At 41.3% G+C, this 25222-nt stretch overlaps 1 protein-coding gene across 1 annotated transcript in view; it reads left to right on the top strand.

Annotated features, from left to right (window-relative positions):
* Positions 1-25222, top strand: part of LOC309563594 (sorbin and SH3 domain-containing protein 1-like) — a 244310-nt gene that overhangs the window by 85356 nt on the left and 133732 nt on the right. The window contains exons 10-11 of the mRNA XM_082268071.1: positions 16382-16560; positions 20754-20817. Of these exons, the coding sequence (XP_082124197.1) occupies positions 16382-16560; positions 20754-20817 (243 nt within the window). The remainder of the gene's footprint in view (positions 1-16381; positions 16561-20753; positions 20818-25222) is intronic.

The following is a 25222-nucleotide window of genomic DNA, read 5'->3' as shown; positions in this document are numbered from 1 at the left end:
GTCTCCGAAGGGAGGGGATTATGCTCGGCTTCAGTATGTCCCAGTACATGTTGGCATTTATGGTTCCCTCAATGAACTGTAGCTCCCCAGTGTCGGCAGCACTCATGCAGCCCCAGACCATGACACTCCCACCACCATGCTTGACTGTAGGCAAGACACACTTGTCTTTGTACTCCTCACCTGGTTGCCACCACACATGCTTGACACCATCTGAACCAAATAAGTTTATCTTGGTCTCATCAGACCACAGGACTTGGTTCCAGTTATCCATGTCCTTAGTCTGCTTGTCCTCAGCAAACTGTTTGCGGGCTTTCCTGTGCATCATCTTTAGAAGAAGCTTCCTTCTGGGATGACAGCCATGCAGACCAATTTGATGCAGTGTTCGGCCTGAGCACTGATAGGCTGACCCCCCACCCCTTTAACCTCTGCAGCAATGCTGGTAGCACTCATACGTCTATTTGCCAAAGACAACCACTAGATATGACGCTGAGCACGTTGACCATGGCGAGGCCTGTTTTGAGTGGAACCTGTCTTGTTAAACTGCTGTATGGTCTTAGCCACCGTGCTGCAGCTCAGTTTTAGGGTTTTGGCAATCTTCTTATAGCCTAGACCATCTTTATGTATAGCAACAGTTCTTTTCTTCAGATCCTCAGAGAGTTCTTTGCCATGAGGTGCCATGTTGAACTTCCAGTGACCAGTATGAGAGAGTGAGAGTGATAACACCAAATTTAACACACCTGCTCCCCATTCACACCTGAGACATTGTAACACTAACGAGTCACATGACACCGGGGAGGGAAAATGGTTAATTGGGCCCAATTAGGACATTTTCACTTTTGTTAGCGGTTTATACATTAGTGGCTGTGTGTTGAGTTATTTTGAGGGGACAGCAAATTCACACTGTTACAGTATATAAGCTGTACACTCACTACTATACATTGTAGCAAAGTGTCATTTCTTCAGTGTTTTCTCATGAAAAGATTTAATAAATATTTACAAAAATGTGAGGGGTGTACTCACTTTTGTGAGATACTGTGTGTATATTTACAATATATATATATATATATATATATATATATATATATATATATATAATGTTTATTTTTTGAAATATATATATAAACCCTAGACTGTATATATTGTTCATAAAAAGGTTTGTCTTGTAGTCTAAGTCGATGGCTTTTAACATGCTCCTGTTTTATCACGTTTGCGCCTTTTGAATATGAGTCAGTATATTTTCTTGTTCCATAATACCAAGTGAAGTATGTATACTTAAAGTGGAGTTCCAGCCGTTTTTGTGTTTATTAAGAGTGGTTCACACCGGGCGACTTTGAGTCGCCCCGACTTTGAAGCCGCCCGTGCAGCACGACTTCATTGCGGCTTGCAAACGGCTTCTCTATATAGCATCCTAAATGGCCAGAGGATCTTCTGGGAGGGAGGGGGAGAGGATAACTTCCGTTTTGAGCCGCCTTGGTGGCCCAAGCGGAAGTGGAAGCGGATACCTGTCAAAACTAGGTACCAGCCCCCCAAATGTGGCATGTCAGGGGGTTAGGAGAGTTTAAAACAGAAGTTTCACTTTTCGGGTGAAATTCCGCTTTAATATGTTCTTGATATTACTGTAAATTTGCAGGCTGTATAGTTTAGGGTAATGATTTCTGGTAATTTGCACATTTGTTCTATTAGTTCATGCCAAATGTAAAGATTATTGAATGAGCCAACAGAATACTGGGATGTATAAAAAAGGGGATTCACTCCAGAAATAAAGAGATTATTCTCCCACTCTACAAGACTCTGGTCCGGCCACATCTGGAGTATGCTGTCCAGTTCTGGGCACCGGTCCTCAGGAAGGATGTGCTGGAACTGGAAAGAGTCCAGAGAAGGGCAACAAAAATAATTAGGGGAATGGAGGGCATCAGCTATGAGGAAAGACTACAAGCACTGAACTTATTCTCTCTGGAGAAGAGATGACTGAGGGGGGATATGATATCAATGTTCAAATACTGTACTGGCGACCCTAGCATAAGGAACAAACTATTCAGAGAAAGGAGATGCAATAAGACACGTGGCCACTCACTAAAACTAGAGGAAAGGCGGTTTAACCTTAAAATGCGTAAGGGGTTCTTCACTGTAAGAGCAGTAAGGATGTGGAATTCTCTTCCACAAGCAGTCGTATCAGCAGGGAGCATTGATAGTTTCAAAAAACTGTTAGATGGGCACCTTAGAGACCACAACATACAGGGGTATACAATGTACGGTTAAAAGCAAACACACACACACATCATAGGTTGAACTGGATGGACTGGTGTCTTTTTTCAACCTCACTAACTATGTAACTATGAGCCTGATGATTGAAAACTGAAGCGAAGGAAAGTTGAGGAGGTATTCACTGCAGCCAGATGAAGTGCTTTAAATAATCACTGTGGGTAAAAACTAAATCTTTAATGTTTGCAGTGTTATCCATTTTTTTAAATTGGTTCACGTTAAATTAAACCTGTAATTAGAGAAAGCTGAAGGCTACTGTTGCTGGCCACCTCCTAAAATATTAGCTGCCTTGCTCCCACCTGGTTTGAATACTTTCACAGACCTGGAACATGCAGCAAATGAAGTATTTGATCTGCCTACTTGTTCCTAGCAGGGCCTTGACAAGATGGGGGCAGAAGTGGCACATGTCCCGGGTATAGTGCTAATATGTGGAGGTGGGGGGTACACCCGGAGCTTTGACCGCTCTGTTCTCCTGCTCCTCACTGTTAGAAGTTACTGCAGCTTCACTCATGTCAGAAAGAGAAGGGGTTCTTGATAGCTGCAGTAAGAAAGATTCTGCTCTCTGCTCCCTCCAATAGCATCTGGCTGTGGACAGAGGAGAGTGGGTGCCTGCTGAGAATACGCATTCATCTCAGCACAGCACTGCTGGGGAGTGAGGGCAGACTGACCTTCTACCTTTATCCCCTTGCCATGTTATATATTACATATTACTCGACCATAGATGAGAAGAAGGAGAAGTAATATGTAATATATAACATATTACTCGACCATAGATGAGAAGAAGGAGAAGTGGCCTTTATTCCTGGTGAGCACTGCGCTGAGGAGGTCTGAACTGAGTGAGTACACAGAAGATGGAGGACAACTCAGCCCTAGACCTCTCCTTTCCTCCTCAGAACCCCCAAAGAGCGCCTTAGCCTCCTTACTGCCTTAGAGCCCTTCATTCCCCTCCCCTTTGCACAAACATTATGGAGCGCATAACAGGGAAAAGGGTGATGCAGTGGGGTGCACAGTTTTCCATCTTTGACCCAGGCACCAGTGGGGTAGCATGGGTTGTCAGCACCCGGGGCAAGGCAAGTAATTTGCGCCCCCTAACCCGTGGATTTTAGCACTCGAGTCTCTTCCACTAGATTAGTAAAATAAACCCTTACCCCCTAAGCCCTATATGAATATATACACACACAATTTTATAAATAAATGTAAACAAACATTTAAGCAGTATTAAATTTTTTTAATTAAATAAACAATTATCAATGTATACCATAGATCCCATTTAGAGCAGGGTCCCCATAGATCCCCCTTTAGAGCAGGGTCCTTATAGATCCCCCTTTACAGCAGGGTCCCCAAAGATCCTACTTTAGAGCAGGGTCCCCCATAGATCCCCCTATAGAGCAGGCCAGAGTCCCCATAGATCCCCCTTTAGAGCAGGGTCCCCCATAGAACCTCCTTTAGAGAAGGGTCCCCATAGATCACCTTTTAGAGCAGGGTCCCCATAGATCCCCCTTTAGAGAATGGTCCCCATATAATCTATGGGGACATTTCTCTAAAGTGGGGAATCTATGGGGACCCTGCTCTAAAGGGGTATCTATGGGGACCCTGCTCTAAAAGGGGATCTATAGGGACCCTGGCCTGCTCTAAAGGGGATCTATGGGGACCCTGGCCTCCTCTAAAGGGGATCAATGGGGACCCTGCTCTAAAGGGGGATCTATGAGGACCCTGGCCTGCTCTAAAGGGGATCTATGGGGACCCTGGCCTCCTTTAAAGGGGATCTATGGGGATCCTGCTCTAAAGGGGAATCTATGGGGACCCTGGCCTGCTCTAAAGGATATCTATGGGAACCCTGGCCTCCTCTAAAGGGGATCTATGGGAATCCTGCTCTAAAGGGGGGATCTATGGCATAGATCCCCTTTAGAGCAGGGTCCCTATAGATCCCCCTTTAGAGCAGGCCAGGGCAGGTCCCCCATATAGATCTCCCCCCTTACAGCAGGCCAGGGTGAGGTGAGGTCCGGACCCTGGCCTGCTGTAGGGGGGATCTATATGGGGGACCCCAGAGTGACCTAACTTCACCCTGGCCTGCTGTAAGGGGGGATCTATATGGGGGACCTCACCTCACCCTGGCCTACTGTAAGGGGGATCTATATGGGGGATCATGTCCCCAATAAAGATCCCCCCTTACAGCAGGCCAGGGTGAGGTGAGGTCCCACCCCCCATTTAGATCTCCCCCCTTACAGCAGGCCGGGGTGAGGTGAGGTCCGGACCCTGGCCTGCTGTAGGGGGGGATCTATATGGGGGACCCCAGAGTGACCTAACTTCACCCTGGCCTGCTGTAAGGGGGGATCTATATGGAAGACCTCACCTCACCCTGGCCTACTGTAAGGGGGGTCTATATGGGGGATCATGTCCCCAATATAGATCCCCCTTACAGCAGGCCAGGGTGAGGTGAGGTCCCACCCCCCATTTAGATCTCCCCCCTTACAGCAGGCCAGGTTCCCCATAACATAGATCCCCTCTGAGGATCCTCTATGAGTTCCTACACTCTTCTGCACCTTTTATGTCCACCACATATAGTTGCATAACTATTCTTTTCAGTGTTCTTCTCACACTCAGTCAGTCACTACTACTAGCACAGGCACAGCCAGCCCAGTACTACTCCAGTCCAGTCCTGACAGTGACTGCTACCTTTTTTTCACTGTCCCGGACCCGATCACAGCAGGCTAGGTTTTCTCCTCCAGGTCCTCCTAGGATTTCCTCCTGCAGCACCGTCTGACGTCGGCTCTCTCCTCTCACCTGCCTCCGCTGCCGGCTTCTTCTGCTGCTGCCTGGCCTGAAGGTTCTCTCCTCTCCCGTCCCGCACTCAGCGATGCGCTGGGCGGCCGCTGCACCTTAGTCCCTCCCCCCCCAGATAAGCCAGGCGTGCAGGGACTGTCTCTCCAACCACCCCACCTCCCTCCCCCTCCACAGTGGGCGACCCGGCGGCTCGGATCAGATTCGGGAGCCGAACTGCGCACAGCCAGTGAGAGTGAGCCAGCCTGGCCAGGGGCAGAGAGCTGCGAGTGCGAGCGGGCGGCGGCAGCCAGCCTAGGCTATGACAGAAAGAGTGTGAGTGACTGACAACTGAACTTCATGTGCGGAGCGGATGCGCCCCCCCCAGATGTTGCGCCCGGTGCGGCCGGCCCCCCCTGCACCCCCCACGCTACGCCACTGCCAGGCACTGAATGACCTTGACCCTTATCAGTAAAATACTAATATTTATAGCTATTGATTTAGCTTGACAGCCAGGCAACTAACATTTTCAGAAGTAGATCAGCAATGGAAGCCTCTATATTTTATTAGTATTAAACACAAAATTCTATTTAAGTAAATTAGAGGAAATATGCCTTTTCATGCCTATGCCATGTATTCTCTTAACTTGACCTGTACTATGTGCAAAATGTCAATAAATATTTTTACTGGCCAAAAAAAAAAAAAAAAAAATAGAGGAAAAATGCAATGATCTGCTTCGTGGATAATGATCAATGGAGGTGAGATCTTGGTGTATAGCCCTCAAAAAAAAAAAACACAAAAGCTTGCTGGAAACATTGAAATATTGCTTTCCAGCTGCCACATATATACTGCGGCAGGTTGACTCTATTACGCTTACCTGTACTTCGCTTCGTGTAATAGCCAGAGGGGGAGCCAATCAGTGGGACAACACGTCCGCCGGCCACTCACAATCGCTCCCCATAGAGACAGAATGGCGGTCTGCCTATGTAAACAAGTCAGACCGCTGTTCTGACACAGATGAACACAGGGATCCTGTGTTCCTGCTATTCAGGAACACAGATCTCTATGTTAATCTAGTGAGTCCATCCCCCACACAGTTAGAAAGCATCCCTTAGGGACACACTTAACCCTTTGATCGTCCCTGGTGTTAACCCCTTCCCTGCCAGTGCCAGTACAGTTGCAGTACATATTTCTAGCACTGATTACTGTAGTAATGTCACTGGTCCCCTCAAAAGTGTCAGTTAGGTGCCTGATCTGTCCGCCGCAATTTCGCAGTCCCACTAAAAATTGCTGATCGCCGACATTACTAGTAAAAAAAAAAAATAATAATATAAATAAAAATGCAATAAATCTATCCCCTAGTTTGTAGACGCGATACATTTTGCACAAACCAATCAATATACACTTATTGGAACTTTTTTTTTTTTTACCAGAAATATGAGGCGGAATACATATTGGGCTAAAATGATGAAAAAGTTAAATTTTTTTAATTTTTTTTTATTGGCTGTGTTTTATAGAAGAAAGTAAAAAATATTTTCTTTTACGTCCTCTGACAGACGCAGCTCTCAATGCTTCTTCACTAATGGGTAATGCGCCATCTACAGGATTAGACTAAGCAGTGAAAAGCTATCACAGTTTTCACCTGACACGCCTATAGTGGCTGTCCCTCACAACATTACCCCAGACACACTGTGCTCTAAAATCAGTTTCGTAGCAAGCAGTGAAAAGAAGACACAACCAACCCCAATTTAGAGGGACGGGAGCTGCGTCTGTCAAAGGACTCAGAGAAAAGGATTTTACGGTAAGTTCTTACAAAAATCCAATTTTCTCCTACATCCTCTGACCGACACAGCTCTCAATGCTTCTTCACTAATGGGACGTCCCAAAGCAGTGTAGGCATGAGGGGTGGGGAGAACGCAACCAAAAAACTGTTAACGCAATTCCAAGGCTAAAAACGTAGCTAACAGGGCAACAAAAAAAGCTCAGCCAACACAAACAGGAGCTTACCCCAAAACAAAAATTCAGCCCCAAAAGAGAAAACCATATCTCTATGTTAAACAGCAGCCTGCAAAACTTTGTGGCCAAAGGAAGCATCCGAGGATGCCATCAAATCAACTTTGCAGAATTTTGTAAAAGTGTGTACAGACGACCAGGTCGCCCCTTTACACACCTGAGCCACAGAAGCCTGATGGTAAAAAGCCTAAAAGGCAAAAGCTCTTCCTTTTGCTAGCAGAGTCCACAGAAAATTGTATGGTGCTCAAATCACAAGTATTACATGAAAACCAATACACCTAATTTCCTGTTAGCTGCTCAACTCCACCATCTTGAGCATCTCCAGAGACCATTTCACAAGCAACCCCCTTAAATTGCTGGTGGAACTTCGTAAACATCTTTCAAAACTCAATGCAGCAAAGGGCTCTTTTTCTCCCAAACAGGCCTCTTAGAGGGTATCCTAATTCCAACATTATCTCCTGGGAAAAAGGACCTTCTGGACTGACCCATCTCTCTAGAGGAAGTCCTGCAGGCTATCAATGCATTAAAACCCCATAAAAAACCTGGCCTTGATAGCTTCCTTGCAATGTATTATAAGAAATTTGCCGATCTCCTGCTGCCCCTCCTAGTAGCAGCTTTCGATAACCTTTTGAAAGGTGGGATGGCCCTTATGGCTAAAATTTCTATGCTTTCACAACCTAGTCCTCACAGTTCCACTTGGGCAAACTACAGGCAATTTTCTCTCTTAGATTTAGATATTAAATTATCAACCAAGATCCTTACATTACGGTTTTGAACCCTCATAATAGGATACCTAATCCACAAGTAACAGGCCGGTTTTATTCCCCTTAATCATGCTCGCAAAAGCTTACTCATAGAAATTATCTAGAAAAGATGTAAAGTGCCTTGAAAAAGTATTCATACCCCTTTAAAATGTCCACATTTTGTCATGTTACAACCAAAAACGTAAATGTATTTTATTGGGATTTTATGTGATTGGCCAACACAAAGTTGCACATAATTGTGAAGTGGAAGGAAAATGATAAATGGTTTTCAAAATTTTATACAAATTTGTGAAAAGTGTGGCATGCATTTGTATTCAGCCCCCCTGAGTCAATACTTTGTAAAACCACCTTTCGCTGCAATTACAGCTGCAAGTCTTTTTGGGTATGTTTTGGGTATGTCACTTTGCATATCTAGAGAGTGACATTTTTACCCATTCTTCTTTGCAAAATGGCTCAAGCTCTGTCAGATTGGATGGAGAGCATTTGTGAACAGCAATTTTCAAGTCTTGCCACAGATTCTCAGTTGGATTAGGGTCTGGATTTTGACTGGACCATTCTAACACATGAATATGCTTTGATCTAAACCAGGCATGTCCAACCTGCGGCCCGGGGCCACCGGCAATGCAGACAAACCGCAGAATTCCAGTCTCCCGCCCGCTAACATGTATTCAAAACAGCCTCTCTCACGGCCGCTGTCTGTTGACTTTTTTTTTTTTTTGAGGAAATCGGCAGCCACGACCGCCAATTGGCTGAGTTGCTGCTGCACTGCATTCCGGGAGTTTTAGTACAGACAGTGCTCAAGTTCTTGGTGGCGGTGGGTGGAGAGAACTGAGCAGCAGGAAGCAGGAAACTACAACTCCCGGAGACGGAGTCTCATCTGACCAGAGCACCTTCTTCCACATGTTTGCTATGTCCTCCACATGGCTTCTTGCAAACTGCAAAAGGGACTTCTTATGGCTTTCTTTCAACAATGGCTTTCTTCTTGCCACTCTTCCATAAAGGTCAGATTTGTGGAGTTTACAACTTATAGTTGTCCTGTGGACAGATTCTCCCACCTGAGCTGTGGATCTCTGCAGCTCTCCAGAGTTACCATGGGCCTTTTGGCTGCTTCTCTGATTAATGCTCTCCCTGCCCAGCCTGTCAGTTTAGGTGGACGGCCATGTCTTGGTAAGTTTGCAGTTGTGTCATACTCTTTCCATTTTTCAGATGATGGATTTAACAGTGCTCCATAAGATGTTCAAAGCTTGGGATATTTTTTATAACCGAACTCTGCTTTAAACTTCTCCACAACTTCATTCCTGACCTGTCTGGGGTGTTCCTTGGCCTTCATGATGTTGTTTGTTCACTAAGGTTACCTAACAATCCTCTGAGGGCTTTACAGAACAGCTGAATTTATACGGAGATTAAATTACCCACAGGTGGACTCTAGTTACTAATTAGGTGACTTCTGAAAGCAATTGCTTCCATTCGATTTTAGTATGGGTATCAGAGTAAAGGGGGCTGAATACAAATGCATGCCACACTTTTCAGATATTTATTTGTAAAGAAATTTTGAAAACCCTTTATCATTTTCCTTTTACTTCACAATTATGTGCCACTTTGTGTTGGTCTATCACATAAAATCCCCAAAAAATACATTTATGTTTTTGGTTGTAACATGACAAAATGTGGAAAATTTCACGGGGTATGAATTATTTTTCAAGGCACTGTATTCCAACCTATTTGTTGTTGCTAGACATTAGAAAGCCCTTTGATCCAGTTTTGTGGCTCTATTTATATTACAGCCTGGACAGATGGGGGTTTGGCCCCCACTTTCTCTCCTGGTTATCCTCCCTTTTCTCCCAACCCCAAGCTTATTTCAAATACAAGGGATTTAGGTATGATTTATTTCCAATAGCATAGTGCACGAGACAGGGTTGTTCCCCCTCTCCCCTTTTATTCGCTCTGTCCATTGACCCATTTTTTACCATCTTCTCTGAACATCAGAGGCGTTGAGATAGCAGAACACCATCACGAGCTTAGTTTGTTTGCTGATGTTCTTCTATTCATCACAACCCCCTTGTCACTACCCCCAACCCGATACAGAATCTTAAACAGTTTTTCTCTATCTTCAGCTTAGAGATTAATCAGTCTAAATTAAAAGCTCTTCACATGACCCTCCCTCCACTGGACCATTCCTCCTTGCATGCCTCTTTTCCTTTTGTATGGCTATCCAATGCCATCCCATATTTGGGTGTTACCCTCACAAACACATGCAGTTCAATGTTTTAGGCCAACTATCCTGCCATGCTGCCTAATGGACGCCCTTATGTGTTTCTTGGCTCAGTAGTCTTTCATGCACTACTGGTAAAGGTGCCTCTGCATTATCTGTGTATACTACGACAGCGCTTTCTGCAATATATATGGGGGAACATAATTCCCAGAATCCCCAGACCAACTCTTTATTGCTCCAAGACCAGTAGTGGTTTAGACCTTCCCCACTTGACAAAGTATTATCACAGTGCCCAAATGGCCATGCTGGCCAGTGCGCATGCTACATCAGAAATCCCTCTAGGGTGAACCTGGAGGAGTGTAACCCGATGGGAATTTCTAACCTCCTTTGACTGGCGGTCCCAAAGGACCGCAAACACATCATGAATCCCATAATTTTACATGCTTGTCATCAGGATGCCCTCAGGAACAATAATAAATACTAAACAAGGTCTCCTCTCCCCTCCCCCCCCCTCACCTCTCCTTGTTATCATTCTTGTGGAATCCCACATTTTCCCCAGCCTATTCCGACCCCTCTTTTTTTCGCACTTTGAAAGTCTTTAACCAGGCTACGCCAATTAACCTGACCTGGATAGGATCCTCCCTTTTACAATATTTACTCTTTACTCTCCCGTCATAAAAACTTTTTCATTATCTTCAAATTAAACACTTTTTTCTCTCTAGTTTTGCATACATATAGGAAGGACCCCCATGCTTCTAGGCTAATTTCCACTCAATATCGTACAATACTTAACAATCTCTTCTCAAAGCCCACATCATATGTTAACAAATCGGGATCTAACCTTGGTGTTACTATAGATCCTGAAGATTGGACTAACAATTGGCTGGTTACTAAGTCATGCTCTCCAAATGTTGGTGCACTTGAAGCTTCTTACAAAGTAGTGTCCTGCTGGTACCTAGTCCCAGCCTGTATATCGGAATTCATCCTGAATTGTCCTTTGGAGTGCTTTCGAAGCTGCAAGGAAACTGGAATGCATTTACATGTGTGGTGGACATGCCCAATAGCTCCCAAATTTTGGACAAAGGTCTTTACCCTGCTCACTATTGCACTTGGTAAAAGTATAACTCTAGTACCTACAATAGCACCGCGCCCCCCCCCCCCCAATGGAAATTACCACTGCACAGTTGAAACTGCTACTGCAAATCACAACAGCAGCTAAACAGACGGTGGCAGCTGCCCAGAAAACCACAACTCTTAGCTGAACTGACATTAAAAATCAAGTCCCCCATGCAATCCGTGTTAATTTAGTCGACTAAAAAATTAACACTATTGGCATTTTAGACAAGACTATGACTAAAAATAAATTGAAATTTGACGTCAAAATTAACACTGCACTACCACGTAGCAATACGTAGGGGGCATCTACTAAGCTGCTGAAAGAAACAAAAATTAGGAAATTGTTTTTTTTTATTTATTTTTTTTTTTAATCTAATGTTATTAATATATTTAGGTAATATGTGCAGTGGCATTACAGCCAATAGAGTTTGTAGGTTTTTTTATTTCATAGTTTAAAGTTGCTCTTCTGTTTGTCAAAAAGCAATGTTTGTTTTATCAAACTTGGTTTTATTTATAAAGACGTTATACAGTATATCACAATGGCTAAATCTGTGTTTGTAGCGCATGTTCAAACCATACCATATATAATAACATTTTATTAGAGTTTTACTCCGGGAGTATATAATGAGTTTGGCCATTTTAGAGAAATGCTTAAATAATGCATTACAATTTAAATTAAATAAAAAGGGTGCGCTGATAAGTAAACAAATGTGAAGCTTTTAATAAGTGAACAATTTAACTAAACCCATTCGAGTAGTTGACTAAAATGTACTGGAGATTTTAGTCAAGGCGACTAAATCTAAAAAAATGTAGATGACTAAAATACGACAAAAACTAAAATGGCATTTTGGTCAAAAGCCTGTGACTTAAACTAAATCAAAAATTGACATCAAAATTAACACTGCGTGCAATGATACACAGCAAAATTAAGGCGATCCTTCAAGATCAAATCACTAATTACATAAAAATTTGGCAACCTTGGATAGATAAATGTATTCTTTGATACCACATTGCTAAACACATAAAGCAACACTACTACAAATACAAATTTCTCCACACTGCTACCCTAAATCCCCCAGATCCCCAGGAAACCCCCTCTATTCCCGCTCCCTTCCATTACCACCCCCGGATTAACCTCATTCCACCTTCCTCTCTTCTGACTATCATGGGATAAGTAATCTAAAACAAGTGCCTGTACTGTTATATTCACCAATCTATTGATGAACAGGCTGGACAGGCCCTTCTGTAATACCAGTTGAGTGTAAATGATTATATCCATTTAAAGCTTTTTGACCAGTTGTTTTCAGTTGTCTTGTAAAATTGAAAAAGAATTAAAAAAAATTTTTATTACAGAAAAAAAATACACAGCAATGCATTAAATATAAATTATAATGTGTTGCAATGGGCTCTAAACTAGCTGCGTTGCTCTGAACATGCCACGATAAGTACTAAACAGTTATTAGTCGCCCTCTAGTGGGAAATAACGCAATTTTTGTATGACAGAGTATTGATGCTCGACCATTCATGTATTTACAGTGCAGCAGGACATATTGTAGAGTATGTCACATTTTACAATGTCAGATGCTTCAGTCAGCTTAATTAACACACAGAAACGATGTATGCTGCAGAATATAAAAAAGGTCACCTGCCAGCTTGCTGTAATTAGAGAATTCCTGTATTATTAATGTTTTATTCTCTGACACCTCATATTGGAATTTTCTGTGTCTGGCTGAGTGGAATAAGCTGTGCAAATGTCTGGAATAAATCTGAGATACGATATAATTGCCGCTGTCACTGGAATGAGCCTAGCTGAATATAATGAGTGTAGCGTTCTAGTAACTGCTACACATTTTGCTGGCAAACCACATGATTAAAATATTCAGCTACTCCTTCTTGCCTGATTGGAAGGCAGTATATGGATATATAGGTTACTGGATGCTAATTGCTGATCCTGACATTTCACAAAATATGGCAGCAATATAATTCTTCCAGTAGGAGATTCTTAAATCTGGGCTGATTAGCATGGATAGAGTCACCTGTTAGATTTTTTTGTTATGCCCATTTGGATAAAGGAAAAAAGATACAAAAAATGATGAGTGTATGGGCCAGCTTTAGTATGTACAGGAAGTAGATGTTGATCCTGAATAGTGCCCAAAGACAATGCCCTCCTTATGGAGAGAAAGCATATGGCATAATTGTCAGGGGGAGTACTGTGTGACCCCTGAAAGAAGCATTCATTATCCATGTCACAATTACACATTACTTGGCATGTGTGCATGTAAAACATGTAAAAAAAAAGATCTGATGCTTAGTCCACATCATCCAGACTTGCCAATTTTAGTATGTTTCCTTATAAGCTCGCTTCTCTTAAATGGAAGGTTCTCCTGTCCATGATTGAAGACCAGTAAGAGCCCTTGTCCTGTCAGTGTTTAGCAAAGCTTTTTTTTTTTTTTAGCAGTTTTTTGCCATTGTTGGTAAGTCTTTTAAAGCCTGTGAGAATGCAAGCTTACCTTTGTACTTGGGTGCCATGCCCTACTACCCATCCTAGGTTTTTATTTGTCACATAGAGTTTAGCTTTCAGTGGTGACAATAGTGACAAAGGACTCAAATCACTAAGCAGTATTTACTGCTTTATGATCAGAGGTAAAAAAGATAATTGCATTTTTCTAATTTTTAAAAACTTTACAAAAATACCGCATGTGCTATTTCTTTAGGTGGTGCGATATTTTAGCAGTATAATAATACGGGCACTTGGCAGGAAATAGCTGGTTGTTAAGGAGCTGGCACCGGCCATGTCCTTAACAGCTATGACTCATCTGCTGCCAGCAGAGAATACAAAATAAAAACCTTCAGGCCTGGTATGACTTTAAAGGGGGACCCCACACCAAATTAAAAAAAAAAAAACGGTGTTAGGGACCCCTCTACAGTCCATATCAGACCCTTCTCTAAGTATGCAGTCTGGCAGGCCATGAAAGGGGTGGGTGAGCAAGTGCCCCCCCTTCCTCCTGAACCATATTAGACCACATGCCCTCAAAATGGGGGGGTGCTTTTACCCCCCAAAGCACCTTGTGTGCATGTTGATGAGGACAAGGGCCAGCCTTTCCCACAACCCTGACCCAGTGGCTATGGTGGTGGGGATAACTTATTGGAATGGAGAAGGGCCTCTTTCCCACAACCCTGACCCAGTGGCTGTGGAGGTAACTCATTGGAGTCTGGAAGCACCCTTTAACAAGGGGGCCCCCAGATCCCAGCCCCCCCTGTGTGAATGAGAACTCATTCACAAAAAAATGGGCAAAGTAAAAGTAAAAAAATAAAAAACGTAGAACGGTTTTAACAAGTTCTTCATTAAAAAAGCCCCCCCACAAAAAAAAGTAAATCCAGCCTCAAGCATGATGAACGCTGACTGCCCACCCACCCACAAGAAAAAATAAATAAAACCCAGTCCACACCCGACACTTGACTTCTGCTGACTGACAGCTCGCTCATCCACTTTTAAATGAACAAAGGGGTAGGGGTCATCCCTTGTGATGTCATCGACCCAGGTATGCTGGGTTACGTGTGGGTTCACACAGTGACGTCATTAGGTGACCCACAGCTCCTAAGTTTTTTTTAGCGACGAGTGGGCAGCCGACCTGTCAGTCAGTGGGAGCCAAGCGTCGGGTGTGAACCAGGCTTTTTTCTTTTTCTTGTGCGTTGGCGGCCGACGTTCATTGTGATTGACGCAGTGTTTACTTCTGGGGACTTTTCCTACTTCCTGGGTGTTAAAGATGCCGGCTCAAATGAATTTATTGCTTGCATTTATTTATTTATTTTCTTTGCTTTATTGACTTTAACACTGTTTTTTACAGTAGTTATTGACCGTTTTTGCATATTTAGAAAAAATGTGTCTTGTGACCAACCGAAATACCACATGCGATATCCTTTCGTTAATTGAGTCAAAAATGCTTTATGTCAAATTTCCCGGTCATGCTGAATGATATGGATGCACAGCTATCATAGGATCTAATGCTTGGAAGCTTGTTTCTAGAAATTGGGGAGTTTCTAAAGTCAGAAATAAGTAGGAAACATAAAAAATGTTTGTGGTATTATAACTGAATAATTTTACTAAGGGATTTAATAAAAATGCAGCCCCAAGCCAGAAGTCTTGTGTTTGTAAGGCTTGGATTCGAATCATGACTCTGATTCATTGTAGAGAAATGACTTATTAAATGCATAGAGTGGGAGTTTATTTACTAAGCGCCAACTAAAAGATAAATTGTATTTAGCAGAAATAAATTAGCATACATAAAATTACTCTGATGGCCACAAGTTCAGTAACCAGTCAGAATAAATTTTACTGAAAATAAACTAGTACACGATGGATTCCGAATGGTTGAAATTTCTTATAAAATACTGAGCAAGAGACTTGGCTAGCTGGAAGGTTTCCCTAATCCCAACTGTTCCTAATTTGAAGGTATTATCCTTTTTTTGGAGTGAAATCCCTTGGTCCCTCTTTCCTCCTCATTTTGCTCTCAGTTTGGTCTGATGTCAATCTCCATTTAAAAAATACACTATTTATCAAAAAATGTTTTACAGTACTAAAACTTTAATACATTTTTAAAATGTTTAATTTTTTAAATTGTTGCATTTGTATATTTCAAAAGTTAGTAGTGGTTAAAAAAAAAAAAAAAATTTGGGTTTAACCAATTATTTTTTGTTTGTTAATTCTCCATGTAATGAGGGTGTGGCAGGGGTGTGTCTACATACTTTTTGCTGATTGGTGTCCCTTTTTCTCATTTCAGAAAGTTGGGAGAAATGTAGTATTGTAGTAAAGTAGTAGCTGCCAATCATAATCCATGTTGTATACTGCACAGTCTTTGGCTGAGTGAATTCTGATTGGCTGTCATGGATCACTAAACTTAAAAACAAATATCCTATGTTGAAAAAGTCTATTTGAAAGAGAATACGGAATGTGTGGGTTGGTCTTTTATGTATGATATATAACATAAAAGTAAATACATACATGGTATGTCCTTGTGTTATAATAGATTTTGTTGTTTGTGTGTCTTGATGTTCTCTGAGCTGAAAGTGAAGCTTTGTTCTGTGAAAATAATGGTACTTTAGCCACCGCACACTTTCAATAGCATTTCTAGAATGTATTTTTCCAGCATGATGTTTATTTCCAGTGTGATCATCCTGTAGTATAGTTATTTTGTCCTGTTTGTGAACATGTCATGTCACCAGTGTCATGAGATGTCTTTGTGTCCGCTCACAGATCCCGTGCTGGATGGCTCTACCAATGGGAAAACAGAGCCTGTAATTGTGCCTGAGAGAAAGCGTCCAGAAAGTAATCCCCCCGTGCAGAAAGCAGCCATGGAAAATACAAAAAGAGAAACCCGTTCTCTTCATCACACAGGAGATATGTCAGCGGAAGACATAGGCATTCCTCTCCGGGTAGGATGTCACCCAAAGCATTGACTGTGATGTGGTTGTGTTGTTAGTAAATGCTAAGCGTATCATGGTGACACTAACTGACCTAGTTAAGCTGTTATTAATTATGCTGTACAATTTGATTGCCATGGGTAACACTGACACTTTACTTTTAGTAACTTTAGCTGTATTAGAGGCTAAATTATGTTTTCAACAAAGTGTAGGGTGCAATTTGTATGTGCACTCATATGGAGCTTTATATTGATTTCTAGATTTGCATTTCTTTAGAATGTGAATTGGTTGCTTTTTCTACACAAATTATGCTGTGAAATTTCTTTTATATATTTCATTTTTCAGTGTGTGTCGGCCAGCTGGTTTATTTATATGCTGTTATTCTATTACAACCTACTAATTTAAAATATATTCTGTCCCATCTGAAATAAATTAAATCTGGTTTGCGTGGCATTTGGGTTCCAATCTGGAGGGCCAGCTAGAAAAATAATGTATAAACAACTAAAAATTCCTCTTAATTTGACTACAAACTACCTGTGGCATACCTCGAAAAACTCATACAAATGTATATGCCATGGTTAGTGATTAAAAGATTTATTGTGAAAGACTTCCAAGAATGGAAAGGGTTAAAATATGGCTGACAGATAATCAATGTTGAACATCATGCTAGATTATGAACCTTGTACATGTGCAATTGTTTACATCTGAACTGCTTTTCTTTTCCTTACAAGGCAATGTGAATTCAAAATCCGCTCCTTAAGTGTCCATTCACACTGGTACGACTTGTCAGGCGACTTGTAGTACAGGAGCCGTTCTAATAGGAGCGACACAAGTCGCTCCGACTTAGAAAAAGAGTCCTGTACTACTTCGGGGCAACCTGGAGGCGACTTGCATTGACTTCCATTATGTGAAGTCCGTGCAAGTCGCGCCGAAGTCGCGCTGCACACGACTTCACAGGTCGCCCCCTAAGTCGGAGCGGCCTAATGTGAACGGGGACTTAAGTGGTTGTAAACCCTTACATGTACACAATAAATTGACAAGCCTCAGGTGATAGATTGATATGCAATCAATTGTCCTACATAAGTACCTGTTTATTTGCAGTCCTCTCTTCTCTACATCAGTTCAAAGTGAAGTATTTACACAGCTTGTCTGAGCTTCATAAGAAGTAGTGAGCAGGCATCTGAAGTCAAACACTGCACGGCTCAGAGAGCAGAGCTCTGAGAGGTGATTGGAGAGAAGGGACACCCATCCCTCCACACAGCCCCTCAGAAACCTAAATAGCTAAAGGTGTCAATCACAGGCTGTGTGCTTAAGCTCCCTCCCCATTTCCCTCTATCTTTTGGAGTCCAGAAAACCTGTCAGAAGTGACTCGTATAGAAAGCAGGGGAACAAAGCAGTAGAGAGAAATCACACTCAGTGCTTTGGATTAAGGCTAGTACACACTATAGAAGGATGTGCTTTGTTCATATTTCATGTCAGAGGTTTACAACCACTTTAAGCAGCTTAAAGTGGTAGTAAACCCTTTGCTTTTATTTTTATTAACAGGTAAGCTTATAATAAAGCTGAGCTGTAGGTAAAATTAATATCTCCTAAGTGCACTGTTTAGGCGATACTCTAGCCAGCAACAGCTGGTAAGGTCACCGGCGCTTGCGCTCTGAAGGAACGGAATACCAGTGTGTGCTGGGGCCGAGATACGCGCGGGAGTGACGTCATCGCGGAGTCCGTGAACCTGGCAGAAAGACTGGGTGAAGATGGAAGCCTCTGCAGCGGTGACAGCGCACCGCTGGAGAGCTTCATTTTAAGGTAAGTCTTTCATAATGTACTAGTATCCTGTGCATACTAGAACATTATGGTATTGCCTTGCTGGGGGAAATTTTTTATTTTTTTAATTCCTAGAGTTTACCACCACTTTAACCACTTGCCGACCGCCCACAGTATATTTACTACGGCCGTCAGCCCCATACAGGCAAAGTGACGTAGTACTATGTTGCTAGCCTAAAAAGCCTCTAGGGGGCGAGCGCGCACCGCCGGAGGCGCGCTCCCGCCCCTGCTTGTTCCCTAACATGTCCGCGCGTGGGATCGGCGGACCCGATGTCCGCTGGTCACTCGCGATCTCCCAGTGCAGAGGGAGAAAGGCAGGCTGATGTAAACAAAGCCGTCTGTCATTCTCCCTGATCTAACTGCAGAGATCATACGATCCTGCTATGTAGGATCGTATGTCTCTGTGGTTACATCACTAGCCACACCCCTTTACAGTTAGAAGCACGCCCCTAAAGACACACTTAACCCCTGCATCACCAATAAAGTTAACCCCTTCCCTGCCAGTGTCATTTTTACAGTAACAGTGCATATGTATAGCACTGATTACTGTAGTAATGACACTGGTACCCCCAAAAGTGTCAAAAATGTCAGTCAAGGGTCTGATCTGTCCGCCGCAATGTCACAGTCCCACAAAAAAAATCGCAGATCACCGCCATTACTCGTTTAAAAAAAAACAATAAAAATTACAAAAATCTTTCCCTTAGATAGTAAACGCAATAACTTTTGTGGGATGGGTGAGGTGAAATGGCGCTGCCTAGTAATATGCAGTTAGTGTAAAAAGGAGTTTGGTCCAATAATCACTATCTAAAGTGCTAGTGTGCTAGTTTAGGTACTGGCATGCAATTAACAGTGTAAAACATAAAAACAAATGTTTTATAAAGCAGTTTTAGGGGGCACTCTCCCCAAAGTGCCCCCTAAAACTGCTTTATAAAACATTTGTTTTTATGTTTTACACTGTTAATTGCATTGTGATTATTGGACCAAACTCCTTTTTACACTAACCGCATATTACTAGGCAGCGCCATTTCACCTCACCCATCCCACATTTATTGATACAGTCCTCGGACTATATTTTGAGGTGGGCTGCAGCCCCTTTTTCTTTATCCATAAGCGCGGAATTTCTTCCACCCGCAATAACTTTTGCGCAAACTAATCAAAATACGCTTATTGTGATTTTTTTTACCAAACATATGTAGCAGAAAACAAATTGGCCTAAAATGTTAAAAAATTTTGATTTTTACATTTATTTGGGGGGAATTTCATATAAAAAAATTTGAAAAATATTGTTATTTTTTCAAAATTGTCGCTCTTTTTTTGTTTATAGCGCAAAAACTAAAAATCGCACAGGTGATCAAATACTACCAAAAGAAAGCTCTGTTTGTGGGAAAAAAAGGACGTCAATTTCATTCGGGTACATCGTCGCACGACTGCGCAATTGTCCGTTAAAGTCACCCAGTGCCGAATCGCAAAATAGGGTCTGGTCTTTGGGCAGCCAAATCCTCCGGGGCTTAAGTGATTAAAAGCAATTTGAACCGTATCAGAAGCAAATCAAAGAAACTCAGGAAGCACCTAAAAGCTTACTGAATATGACTTTATAAACACGGGTGTATGAATTTATGGTCCAATTATGCTACCAGAAGTTGGCAGGACAAAAATGCCTCTAATGTTATATTTGTGCGAATATTTGCGTTTACAGGCGTATGGCGTTTAGAAACAGGAGTTTAAATTCATTCTGTTGGCTAGAACATGCATTTATTCTAGCCACTAGAATAAGCTTACGTACGTTAGCGCATAAATTATGCTCGTCAGCTTTTCTCCAAATGCAGTGTTGGGGGATTTTTTTTAATTTTATGTCGCTATACACTGCTTTTAGAATAGGGATCTAAATGCCTAATATGCATGACCAGATAGGCTAATACTGAACTGAGTTTAAAGTGATAAAAAAATATGCTGGATGCCTATAAAAGAAGGGATTTTTACTCCCGTGTGCATGAGGTATTAGACTGACTTCTGAGTTTGCTGCCTTTGTACATTAGCCCTAGTGGTTGAAGTAAAAGAATTACTTTTTTTGGTTTTGTGGGATAAACATTTCTGCTATGGGGGATGCAAATGCTGCTGGTATGATATATTCAATCCAGCCAGGAAAAAGTGTGTCCTCTGTTGAATCTTGTGCACAGTGTACTTCTGGCATAAGATGAATCCATTTTTTATTCTGTGAAATCCTACGAATTTGGAATACGTTCAGGTATTAAAATTTCTCTTTTAAGTATATCTTTGTATGGGGAATTTGTCTTAAGCTATATCTTGTTATATGTATTATTTAAAAGTGTCCTTTAATTGCATCATTTCTGCTAAAGACTGATAACGTTTATTCTCTTTTACAGAACACGGAGAGATCAAAGGACTGGTACAAGACCATGTTTAAGCAGATCCACAAGTTAAACAGAGGTAATGACTAGTGCTTAGAACTTTCTACCGAAACTAGATTTTGCTCTAAATGATATGCCCTACACTATTAAAGCTAGCATTGGAGGAGTTAAACTTTTTATCACTTTATATGTATGCCATTTTTCTAAGCCAACTTGATGGAAGGTCTTCAGTTTGAATCACAAGAACATCTGCTAAATTTGACTCATTAATCAAATTTGCTTTAGATTGTTATGATCTTATCATTTATGAAGGTGCTGTCTGAAGGCAAAGGCAGGTTGAATTTAAAATACCCCCCTCAGGGTAAAATACCTCAACTGCATTGCGTAAAATTTATCTTGATTAAATGATAGAGCTAATGGAGACCTCTGTTTTCTGTGCCAGTAGGTGGAGAAACTTGCTTTCACTATAAAGCTAAAGGACTAGCGTCCGCAGTACACAAGTCTGCTGCTTGGGGAGGGGAGATTAGTGTGGTGTAGCTTAACTACTTCCATACAGGGCAGTTACACCCCCTTCCTGCCCAGACCAATTTTCAGCTTTCAGTGCTCTCACACTGATAATTACTCAGTCATGCAACGCTGTACCCAATCAAATGTTTTTATCATTTTTTTTTCACACAAATAGAGCTTTCTTTTGGTGGTATTTAATCACCACTGGGTTTTTTATTTTTTGCGATATAAGTGAAAAAAGAGTGAAAAGTTTGAAAAAAACATTTTGTTTTAGTTTCTATTATAACAATTTGCAAATAAGTAACTTTTCATGAATTTGGGCCAAAATTTATACTGCTACATATCTTTGGTAAAAATAACCCAAATTAGTGGATATTATTTAGGCTGTGTGAAAGTTATAGAGTCTACAAGCTATGGTGCCAATCATTGAAAATTGATCACACCTAATCACACCTGATGTACCGACAGCCGATCTCATTTCTTGAGGCCCTGAAATGTCAGGACAGTACAAATACCCCCCAAATGACCCCTTTTTGGAAAGCAGACATTCCAGTGTATTTAGTAAGAGGCATGGTGAGTTTTTTGAAGTTTTAATTTTTTCCCCACAATTCTTGTGAAAATTTAGAAATATATATATATTTTCTTACACAAAATTAATTATCATAATAACAAGTTATTTCTCACACACAGTATATGCATACTTGCAATTACACCCCAAAATATATTCTGCTACTCCTCCTGAGTATGGCAATACCACATGTGTGAGACTTTTACCCAGCCTGACCACATACAGTGGCCCAACATGCAAGGAGTACCGTCAGGTGTTCTAGAAGCATAAATTACACATATAATTTCCTAAGGACCTATCACACTTTTGAAGGCCCTGGAGCACCAGGACACTGAAATTACCCACAAAATTACCCCATTTTGGAAAGCAAACATCCCAACATATATTCCATGAGGCATAATGAGTCTTTTGAACATGTCATTTTTTCCACAAGTTTTTGGAAAATGTGGAAAGCAAATAAAAACTTTTTTTTTTTTTTTTTTACAATAAGTTGTCAATTTATAAGATATTTCCAAAACATAGCATGTACATAGCAAAAATGACACCCCAAAATACATTCTAGTACTCCTCCTGAGTATGGTGATACCACATGTGAGACTTTGTTACAGTATAGCCATATACAGAGACCCAACATGCAAGGATCTAGGAGCATAAATTACACATATCATTTCATTACAACCAATCACACTTTTGAAGGCAATGGAGCACCAGGAAAATGTAAACACCCACAAAATGACCGCATTATGGAAAGCAAACACCCCAACACATTATCTAGGAGGCATGGGCTGCAGATAGGTACTCAGGTACTCTGATGAGCTGCAGATAGGTACTCAGGTACTCTGATGGGCTGCAGACAGGTACTCGGGTACACTGATTGGCTTCAGAAAGGTACTCGGGTACTCTGATAGGCTTCAGAGAGGTACTTGGGTATTCTGATGGGCTAGAGACAGGTGCATGTGGCTGGCTGTGATTGGACACAGCCGGTCACATGGCAAAGAGCCATTTTTTTAATGGCTCTTTACACTGATCGGGGATGGGCTGTGTCCCGATGGACACGCTGCATCCCCGATCGCCGCGCTGTGAGCCCCCGGAAGTGGCGGGAGAGCAGCGGGAACCGTCGGGTGTCATATGACAGAGTATTCCTGCTGGCGTCATTTTACAATGCGCTGGTAGGGAACTGGTTAAAGGATGTAGAGCATATTAGGTGTAGTTATAGTTTTTATAAAGAATACACATATGCTGAGAAAATACATTTAGGCTGCCATTGATGATCCCACTATATACAGTCCAATGTAAAAGACGTTTTTATTGTTAACATTGGTTCATACCCCAAAAAATCCAATGCATTTTGGGGGGCCCAACATGTACTGGATTTACTGCTGTGAACCAATTTTAAGTAATTAAAGACATTTGTTTGCCACTCTCACTGCCTTCCATATTCACTAAATGTTCAAGGAGTGCCACTATTTTATGGAGTGGAGCTAGTGTGCCCAGTGATAATTTGATGGACCCATTGAAAATCTCCAAGCAGATACCTGTTTTTTTTATGTTTGGATTACTAATCTAGTTGACAATGCTAGCTGTCTGACTTTAATTTTCTGTTTAATTGACTGTTTGGCTTTGAGCCAGTGTTTCTTAGCCTTTTTCAGTCAAGGCACCTTTTAAAAATTATGGACAGTCTCAAGGCACCCTTTAAAAATTACGGACAGTCTCAAGGCACATATTGAAAGGTATGAACAGTCTCAAGGCACCCCTTTATAGATTATGGACAGTCTCGAGGCGCCCCATTCTAAAATGTATAAACTATTCTAATAGTTTTGTATAACACAGCAACACCCACACAAATAGGACACCCAACGTTAGAGGGGATTTATTCGTCCATAGCAAATGCACTTTTGCAAACTGGTACTGGCTAGTATTCCAATGTTTCTCTTCTCCCTCAGTTTTTATCTATCACTCAGCTAAGGTGCCCCCAATATATTTGTAATGGTGCTCAATGAAAACCTGTGGCTTTGTATAAATAAAAGACAGCTATATCCATATCCGACTTCTATACAATTTTGGAGCAATTTTTAGGCATATTGCCAAGGCACCCCTGAAGAAACCTCAAGGCACCCTGGTTTAAAAAAGGCTGCTTTGAGCCACTGACACAAAACCGATAAGGATTTCTGACCTCATTAGCTATGAGCCTTTTCTAAATATTGATCCAAAGACAATTGGACAACTAGAATTATCATAAATTGAAGCATCAACCTACAGTTATTGTTTATGAACAGAGTTAAAGAAATTCTTAAAAAAATTATAATAAAAAACACATTATAGTGTAAAGAGGTATAGCTAACACAACTCTACATTCTACATTGATCATAAAAGCATGCATGAAAGAAGCTTTAAATATAACTATATGAGATTGTCCAGAATTATTGTACATCAAACTCAAATCTATTTCTTGTATGACAGAGTGAGGAAACTTCAAATTTTTGTAAGTTTTTTTTTTTTCTTGTTTTGCTCCCTGTGTCCCTGATAAGAAGATTTTCTATTTCTCCTGGTCGCCATTATAACAAGGACAGAAAGCGATGGCAACTACCACATTTTTCAGTTGTCACCAGAACTAGGGATGATCGAACTTTTGAAAAGTTCGGTTCGACCAGAACACCCGAACTTCACGAAAGTTCGGTTCGGATTTCAGAACCCCATTGAAATCAATGGGACCCGAACTTCTGTAATCAAAAAACACAATTTTTAAGCCCTAAAACCCAATAAATGCCCCTAAAAAGTTCCTAGGGTTCTGGGTCATGCCCCATTAACTATTAATCACACAAAAAAAAGTTCTTAAAAATTGTCATTTTTGATAAAAAAGCCAATTATTGAAAAATTAAAAAAAAAAAAAAAGAGATTTTTTGATTTTTACTTTGGATTTAGTATCTGGGGGGTCTAAAAGGTGTGCATGTGAAGTTTCAGCTCTGTAGCATGTCCAGAACCATGAAAAAAAAAAAGATAATTTTTCAGTAGAACAGGGATGTGGGTCGGGACCCTCCTTTAACTTTAACACCTATATGATCTTTTTTTCTGGTTCTGGACATGCTACAGAGCTGAAACTTCACAGGTACACCTTTTAGACCCACCAGACACAAAATCACACAAAAAAAAGTTCTTAAAAATTGTCATTTTTGATAAAAAAAGCCAATGATTGAAAAATTATAAAAAAAAAAAAAAGAGATTTTTTTATTTTGACTTTGGATTTAGTATCTGGGGGGTCTAAAAAGTGTACATGTGAAGTTTCAGCTCTGTAGCATGTCCAGAACCCCCCCCCCAAAATTAGCATTTTCTTATAATTTTTATTAGAACAGGTATACGGCTTCTCTACGGCGCTTTTTCTTGCATTTATCGGGCATTTTTGGAGGCAGGC

The sequence above is a fragment of the Pelophylax lessonae genome (genome assembly GCF_965119305.1).
Source record: "Pelophylax lessonae genome assembly, chromosome: 9".
Classification (NCBI taxonomy): domain Eukaryota; kingdom Metazoa; phylum Chordata; class Amphibia; order Anura; family Ranidae; genus Pelophylax; species Pelophylax lessonae.
This window is presented reverse-complemented; position numbering and strand designations above follow the sequence as displayed.